Source organism: Belonocnema kinseyi, chromosome 4 (genome assembly GCF_010883055.1).
Source record: "Belonocnema kinseyi isolate 2016_QV_RU_SX_M_011 chromosome 4, B_treatae_v1, whole genome shotgun sequence".
In the NCBI taxonomy this organism is placed as follows: Eukaryota; Metazoa; Arthropoda; class Insecta; order Hymenoptera; family Cynipidae; genus Belonocnema; species Belonocnema kinseyi.
Genome location: NC_046660.1, coordinates 2,578,315 through 2,587,609, shown reverse-complemented (window position 1 = coordinate 2,587,609; position 9,295 = coordinate 2,578,315). Strand labels below are relative to the sequence as shown.

The window sequence follows — 9,295 nt, the reverse complement described above, 5'->3', positions numbered from 1 at the left end:
TTTCTGACAAAGAAGTCGTTTTTTAATACAAAAAACGCGAATTAATAACGAAATAAATAAATTTTCAATTAAAAAAGACAATTTTACATCCAAACTGTTGAACTTTGAATTAGAAAAGATCAATTTTTAAGTCAAAATGAAACAGTTCAATTTGGAGTTGAAAAAATTAATTTCAACTGAAAAAATAATAATTTTAACTGAAATACTTTAATTGTTAAACAATAAGAATAAGTGCAACAGAAAAATATTATTTTTTATACAAAAAATCGATTTCTTAACAAAACACGTAAATTTTCAACGACCTGGTTGAATTTTCAATTAAAAATGAAGTTTCATCCAAATTGTTCAATTTTTAACTAGAAAACATCAATTTTAAATAAAAGAATTAAATTTTCGGTAAAAAAATTTCTTTTCATCCAAGGAAAAACGGGTTTTCCATCCAAGAGCTTATTTTTCAACATAAGAAATATATTTTTAAATAAAATGATGAATCTTTAACAAAAAAGGATATTTTTAACAAAAGAGTTTAATTTTTAAACGAATAAATTTATTTCTAGCCTAAAATATGAATTTTTAACTAAAATTATGAATATTTAACTAGAGTACTTGAATTCTCAACAAAAAAGAAGAATTTTTAAACAATGAGAAGAATTTTGAAAGAAAAAAAAACTTTCTACCAAAAAAAAAAAGTCCATTATCTACGAAAGAAGTCATTTTTTTAAACAAATTGTTGAATTTTTAACTAGAAAATATGAATGTTCAATCAAATAATTAAGTTTTAAGTCAAGAACATAAATGTCGAACCAAAAAAGACGAATTTTCAACTGAAAATTCATTAAGAAGATTCATTAATTCATTAACTTTTCAATTAAGAAATACAATTTTACATTCCAACTGTTAAATTTTGAACTAGAAAAGATCAATTTTCAACACAAAATTAAATGGTTGAATTTTCAGTTTAAAAAATTAACTTTCAATGCTGAATCCTAAACTGTAATAGTTGAATTAAAAGAAAATAAATGTCAAGAAAATAAATGTTGAACCAAAAAAAAAATAAGTTTCAACTTAAAAGGAACGAATTTAAAATAAAATAATGAAATTTTCGGTAAAAAAAATTCCTTTTCATCCTAAGAAAAAACAAGTTTCCAATCAAACAGCTAATTTTACAACATAAAAAATACATTTTTTAATTAAAATTATGGATCTTTACCAAAAAAAAATATTTTTAACAAAAGAGTTTATTTTTCAACCAAGTAAATTTATTTCTAGCTTATTCATAAATATTATGAATATTTAACTAGAATACTTGCATTTTCAGACAAAATGAAGAATTTTTAAACAATGAGATTAATTTTGAACTTTCAACAACAAAAAACTTTTACTAAAAAAGGTGAATTGTCAACCAAAACTTAAATAATTAAGTTTTAAGCCAAGATTTTCAACTGAAAAGGAACAAATTTTAAATAAAATAATTAAATTTCCGGTAAAAAAATTCCTTTTCAACCAAGGAAAAAACAAAATTTTTAATCAAACAGCTCATTTTTCAACATAAGGAATAAATTTTTTAATTAAAATTATGAATCTTTACAACAACAAAAAATTATTGTTAACACAAGAGTTTATTTTTCAACCAAGTAAATTTATTTCTAGCCTAAAAGATGAATTTTCAACAAAAAAGAAGAATTTTTAAACAATCAGATTCATTTTGAAAGGGAAAAAAATACTTTCTACCAAAAAATTCCATTTTCTACCAAAGAAGTTGTTTTTTAATACAAAAAACACGAATTATTAACGAAATAAATAAATTTTCAATTAAAAAACACAATTTTACATCCAAACTTAAATTTTGAACTGGAAAATATCAATTTTGAACTAGAAAAAATCAATTTTCAACTCAAAATTAAATTGTTCAATTTTCAGTTTAAAAAAATTAACTTTCAATGCTGCATCCTCAACTGGAATAGTTGAATTAAAAAAAAAACAAATGTCAAGAAAATAAATGTTGAACCAAAAAAAAAAAAGAATTTTTAACTAAAAAGGAACGAATTTTAAATAAAATAATGAAATTTTCTGTAAAAAAATTGCTTTTCATCCTAAGAAATAAATTTTTTAATTAAAATTATGAATCTTTACAAAAAAAAATATGAATTTTCAACTAAAATTATGAATATTTAACTAGAATACCTGAATTCTCAAGAAAAAAGAAGAATTTTTAAACAATGAGAATAATTTTGAAAGCAAAAAATATACCTTCTACCAAAAAAATCCATTTTCTGACAAAGAAGTCGTTTTTTAATACAAAAAATGCGAATTATTAACGAAATAAATAAATTTTCAATTAAAAAAAGACAATTTTACATCCAAACTGTTAAATTTTGAACTGGAAAATATCAATTTTGAACTAGAAAAAATCAATTTTCAACTCAAAATTAAATGGTTCAATTTTCAGTTTAAAAAAAACTAACTTTCAATGCTGCATCCTCAACTGGAATAGTTGAATTAAAAAAAAATAAATGTCAAAAAAATAAATGTTAAACCAAAAAAAAAAGAAGAATTTTCAACTAAAAAAGTACGAATTTTAAATAAAATAATGAAATTTTCGGTAAAAAAAATTGATTTTCATACTAAGAAATAAATTTTTTAATTAAAATGATGGATCTTTACCAAAAAAATATTATTTTTAACAAAATAGTTTGTTTTTCAACCAAGTAAAATTATTTCTAGCCTAAAAGATGAATTTTTAACAAAAAAGAATTTTTAAACAATGAGAAAAATTTTGAAAGAAACAAAAATTCTACTAAAAAAAGTCCATTTTGTAACAAGGAAGTCGTTTTTTAAAACAAATTGCGCGAATTATTAACGAAATAAGTAAATTTCCATATAAAAAAGACAATTTTACATCCAAACTGTTGAACTTTGAATTAGAAAAGATCAATTTTTAAGTCAAAATGAAACAGTTCAATTTGGAATTGAAAAAATTAATTTCAACTGAAATACTTTAATTGTTAAACAATTAAGTGTGAAAACACTCGTGAAAACACGAGTTTTCCATCCAAGAGCTTATTTTTCAACATAAGAAATATATTTTTTAATTAAAATGATGAATCTTTAACAAAAAAATTATATTTAACAGAACAGTTTTTTCAATTTTCAACCAAGAAAATTTATTTTTTGGTTGAAACGAGTTTTAAATAAAATATTTAAATTTTCGGTAAAAAAAATACCATAAGAAATACATTTTTTAATTAAAATGATGACTTTTTAACAAACAAACAAAATTATTTTTAACAAGAGTTTATTTTTCAACGCAGTAAATTTATTTCTAGCCTAAAAGTTGAATTTTCAATGAAAATTATGAATATTTAACTAGAACACTTAAATGTTCAACTAAAATAAACAATTTTTTAACTTTCAACAAAAACTTACTAAAAAAAAGATAAATTGTCAACCAATACTTAAATAATTAGATTTTAAGCCAAGAAAATAAGTGTTGAGCCAATCAAGACGAATTTTCCACTGAAAAGGAACAAATTTTCTATAAAATAATTATATTTTCGGTCAAAAAAAAATCCCTCTTCATCCAGAAACAAAATTTTATCCAAACAGCTCATTTTTCAACATAAGAAATACATTTTGTAATTAAAATGATGAATCTTTAACAAACAAAAATATTTTTAACAAGAGTTTAATTTTTAAACAAATAAATTTATTTCTAGCCTAAAATATGAATTTTCTAATAAAAAAGTCGTTTTTTAAAACAAAATATGCCGTTTTCTTAACAAAACACATTCATGAATTTTCAAATGAACAAATTTTAAATCAAAGAATTAAATTTTCGGTATAAAAATTCCTTTTCATCTAACGAAAAAACAAGTTTTCAAACAGCTCATTTTTCAACATAAGAAATAAATTTTTTAATTCAAATTATGAATCTTTACAAAAAAAAAAATTATTTTTAACAAAAGAGTTTATTTTTCAACATAATAAATACATTTTTTAATTAAGATGATGAATCTTTAACAAAAAAATTATATATAACAAATCAATTTTTTCAATTTTCAACCAAGAAAATTTATCCCTAGCCTAAAAGATGAATTTTCAACTAAAATCATGAATAATCAACTAGAATACTTGAATTTTCAACAAAAATGAAGATTTTTTTAAACAATGAGATTTATTTTGGAACTTTCAACAACAAAAACTTTGGCTAAAAAAGATGAATTGTCAACCAAATCTTAAATAATTAGGTTTTAAGCCCAGAAAATAAGTTTAAACCCAAAAAAGGCGGATTTTCAAGTCAAAAGGAACAAATTTTAAATAAAATAGTACAATTTTCAGTAGAAAATTCCTTTTCATTCAAGGAAAAAAAAAGTTTTCAATCAAACAGCCTATTTTTCAACATAAGAAATAAATTTTTTAATAAAAATTATGAATCTTTACAAAAAAAAAATTATTTTTAACAAAAGATTTCTTTTTCAACCAAGTAAATATATTTCTAGTCTAAAAGATGAATATTTCATTAAAATTTTGAATATTTAATCAGAATACTTGAATTTTCAACAAAAATGAAGAATTTTTAAACAATGAGATTAATTTTGAACTTTCAAAAAAAAAACTTTTACTTAAAAAGGTGAATTGTCAACGAAAACTTAAATAATTAAGTTTTAAGGAAATTTCAAAAAAAGGAACAAATTTTAAATGAAATAATTAAATTTTAGGAGAGAAAATCTCTTTTCATCCAAGGAAAAACCAAGTTTTTCATCAAAGAGCTCATTTTTCAACATTAGAAATACATTTTTTAAATAAAATGATGAATCTTTAAAAAAAAATTGTTTTTAACAAAATAGTTTAATTTTCAACCAATGTTTAAACAAAAAAGAGGAATTTTCATCGAAAAAATACTATTTTTCAACCAAAAAAAAAAACAGTTTTCAATCAAATAGCTAATTTTTCGATAGTTTACAAATAAAATATGATTTTGGTACTAAAATGATGAATATTTAACTCAAACACTTTAATTTTGAACAGAAAATAAGCATTTTTAAACAAGAAGATTAAATTTAAAAGAAAAAGATAATTTTCTACAAAAAATATCAATTTCTTCACAAAGCACATTAATTAATTTTCAACTAAAATTATAAATATTGAACTAAAACACTTAAATTTTCAAAGAAAAATATTAATTTGCAAACAAAAAGATGAATTTTTAAATAATATTAATTTTCAATAAAAAAAAAAGTTTAAATTTCTACCGAAAAATACTATTTTTTAACAAAATACATGAATCTTCACCTCAAATAGTTGAGTTTTTAAAGAAACAAAAATTAATTTTTACGAAAAAGGATAAATTCTCAACCAAGATTAATAAATCTTTCACTGAAATACTTGAATTTTAAACAAAAAAAAAAAAAAAATTTTCAACAAGAAAATTACATTTAAAAGAAAAAGATAATTTTCTACCAACCAAAATCGATTTTTTAAAACAAAATAAATAAATTCTCAACTTCTATCCGAAAAAAAGGTTTATTAAATTTTCTGTTAAAAACCTAACTATGAAAAAAAATCGGATTTTCAGCGAAACAGTTCAATTTTCTACTGGAATAGTTACATTTTTAGTTTAAAAAATGATTTTGAAAAAGATTTATAATTATTGGTTGGCACATCAAATAAATTTTGTTTATAACACTAAAAATTATAATTTGAAACATAAAATTTTGTAAAATAATTATAATTCTGATATTTATCAGGGATTTTTCTCTAAATTCCCATCATTTAAATTAGAAATAAGATTATTTCAATTAAAAAGATAAATTTTTAACTAGAATGCAGTTTTCAACTAAAAAAATTAATAAATTTTTAACAAAAGTTAAATTTTCAGAGAAAACAATTTTGTATAAAAAAAAAATCTATGTTTAACTAAATATGAGGATTTTTAACGAAATAGTTAAATTTTCATTCGAATTGTTCATTTTTGAACGAGAAAAAATCAATTTTCAACAAACTTTTGAAACAAAAACATAGGGATAAGCGCTTGGAGTCTGTAAATATATTTTGAAAACACTCACTCAATTTTGTTATTTATCTTAATTAATTTCTCCTCTCTCTCTTCATCGACTGCAAGGATTTTTTCCACTTCTTTCTCGCATTCAGCCATCTGCTGCTTTACGCTATTAAGCGATTTCTCCTCGCCAATTGCCTACATAAAAATATAATTTTAAAATCAAATCTCAAGAATACACTGGTAAATTTAAGAGACATTAAGAAGTTTCAACAAAAAATTCCAATTAAATTTAGAACTTGAAATTATTTCAAAGTTTTACGGATTTTGTTCAATTTACAGGATTTTCAAAAAAAATTGTAGAAAATGTTTGAATAATTTTAAAATATATTCAAAAGTTTCAGTCAAAAATAAACTTATTTCTTAATTTTGCAGTTGGAAAAATGGACCACCAAAATTTAAATATCTACATTTTCAATTAATTATTTTCCAGCAAAATTAAATTTTTAGTTTAAAAAATGCATGTTTAGTGCAAAAAATGAATTTTCATTTTTAACAAAACAATAAAAAATTCAACCAGACCGATTAATGTTCTTCTAAAGACAACATTTTTAAATCAAGAAGGTTATTTATATTATTCATTTTCAAATAAAAAATTAATTTTCAGTTTAAAAATTTTATTTTCTACCCAAGACAAATTTTCAAATCAAAGTATTATTCATATTATTATTTTCAGCTAAAAAAAATTCATTTACAGTTCATATTATTAATTTCCAGTTAAAAAATTAATTTTCAGTTTAAAAAATTGTTTTTTAGTTTAAAATAATAAATTTACTCTGAAAAAATTCATTTTCAATATAAAAAACTTATTATGTGTTTGAAAAACTGATTTTCATTTAAAAAAAAAATTATTTTCAAACAAATAATTAAACATTCAAGCAAAAAGATTAATTTTCTTTTAACGACGAATTTTCAGTTTAAAAAAATAAATTACGAATATGGATTTTTAACCAAAATTAAAGTAGTGAAAAGGTTAGAAAAATAAATGTTCAACCAAAAAAATAGAGAATTTGCAACAAAATAGTTTTTTTTTCTTTCATAAAAAGAAAAATAATTTTTAACCAAAAATATAAGAATTAAATTTTCCATTAAAACAATCAAATTTTCAACCAAAAAAAAAAAAATTCTCAACGAATTAATTTCATTTTAAATTCAGAAGATGAATTTTTTTACCAGAAAAATACAGTTTCAATCAAATCTATAAATTTTCAACTAAAAATTTAAACTTTCAATCAAAAATGGAACAGTTACATCTTTAGTTTAAAACAAAAATTAATTTTAAATCACAATGATGAATCGTCAACTAAAAATGAGAATTATTCACCAAATAGTGGAATTTTCAACCCAAAATATGAATTTTCTTAACAAAAACACGAATTTTTAGTCAAAAAAAATTAATGCTTAACAAAAATAGAATAGTTCATTTTTCTACAAAACAGAACATTTTTTATTTAATTTTTTAATCATAAAAATAAATTTTCAACCAAAGATATTAAATATATATAAAAAAAAAATTCGATTCAAAATGGAAAAGTTAAATTTTTAGTTAAAAAAAATAAATAATATTAAATTTTTTTATACTATTTTTCCGCCAAAGAAATGAAAAATTTCACGTAGAATTCAAGTATCATAAAAACCGAACTAAATCAATTTAAAAATTAGAATCCTTTTGTCAAATAAATTATTCTTCAGTTTTTGATACTTAAAGTACAGATCCATTAAAAAAATTTTTTATTTATACTTACAATTGATAAAATAAAACTATTTTTTATCAAAAAATGTCTGCTTCAAACGCTTTTTATTTTTAATTGTTTAAATCTAAGACTAGACTTTAATTATTTACAAAACTGTTAAAATCAAACTTGGGCAATGAATTTTTAACTGAAATAATAAATCTTCAACCTAGCAAAGAAGAAATTCTTAACAAAGAAAAATAGAATACTTAATTTTTCTACAAAAAAAAAATTTTTATTTAAATTTTTAACCATTTAGATCAATTTTCAACAAAAAGGGTTAATTTTCTATTAAAAAATAGACCAGTCATAAAAATAAATACACTTATAAAAATTGAACTAAGTACAGTAAAAACTTTCGAATCATTTTTTCACGTCAATTATTCTTCAGTTTAAAAAATAATTTATTTGTTTATATTGAAAGTTGTAAAAATAAAACTATTTTTTTATAAAAAATCGTATTATTATAAATTATTATTAAAAAAAAAAAATACAATAAAATACTTACAACCGACCATTGCAATTCAATTTGCAAGTTGCTGTACTGCTCACGCGCTTCATCCACTTTTTCCAGCATCTGCAGATTCTGCTCCAGGTGTTTCATTTCTGCCTCGGTTTCTGCAAGGCACTGAAAATCGAGAAAACCGTTTTTTTTTTTTGTTTTTTTTTTGCAATTAATTTCCCCCTTGAGGAAATTCTTCAATAATAAAAAATACAAACCTCTTCGGTGGCTCTTAAACGACGCCTGGAATCTTCGTTGCATGAATGAGCCTCTTTGTAGTTTGCGCCAATCAAATCGAGTCGGGTGGCCTTCATAAATAAATTGTACTTATCAGCTGGTGAAGCAGTCACCAAAAATGACCTGGATACGTCCTGATTCAACACTGAAATGGGATTTTCAACCTGGATATTCATCGCGTTTATGATTTTCTCGAGTTCTTCTCTTTTTGTTGATACAACGTCGCCTTCAATTCAATAAAAGCATAATTTAAGTTAAATGAATATAAATATTATTTATAAATTATTTATTTTTATTTATTTATTGATATTACTTATTTTATTTTTATTATTTTATTAATATATAATAATATTTAAACTGCCCTGACAATAGGAAAAAGAGTGGGACAAAACATTTTTTTAAATAAAATTAATTAAAGTACACATATGTATTTTCAAGAAAATGGCTCAATTTCCAAAAAATAGTGCAAATTTCAAACAAAAAAGGTTAATGAATTACTTATTAAGAGATGAATTTTAAACGATAATTTTAAATGATTTTTCTGTCGAAAATAATAAATCTAGACCCAAGACGAATTTTCAAATCAAGAATTTCAATTCATATTATTCATTTCTAGCAAGGAAATTAATTTACAGTTTAAAAAAATTAATTTTCAGCTTTAAAAAAATGCATTCAGTTAAAGAAATTAATTTTCAGTTAAAAAGATGCATTTTCAGTTTAAAAAATTCATTTTTAGCTTAAATTCATTTCATTAAAAAAATTTAT

The 9,295-nt window shown here is 20.9% G+C and overlaps 1 protein-coding gene across 2 annotated transcripts in view; it reads right to left on the bottom strand.

Annotated features, from left to right (window-relative positions):
- Positions 1–9,295, bottom strand: part of LOC117171769 (structural maintenance of chromosomes protein 6) — a 55,518-nt gene that overhangs the window by 37,638 nt on the left and 8,585 nt on the right. Inside the window, exons 4-6 of one of the 2 annotated variants that reach the window (XM_033359375.1) lie at positions 8,512–8,756; positions 8,300–8,419; positions 6,066–6,196 (exon numbers count right to left, since the gene is read on the bottom strand). In XM_033359375.1, coding sequence (XP_033215266.1) covers positions 6,066–6,196; positions 8,300–8,419; positions 8,512–8,756 — 496 coding nt within the window. The remainder of the gene's footprint in view (positions 1–6,065; positions 6,197–8,299; positions 8,420–8,511; positions 8,757–9,295) is intronic. The other variant, XM_033359376.1, reaches the window with a different exon arrangement.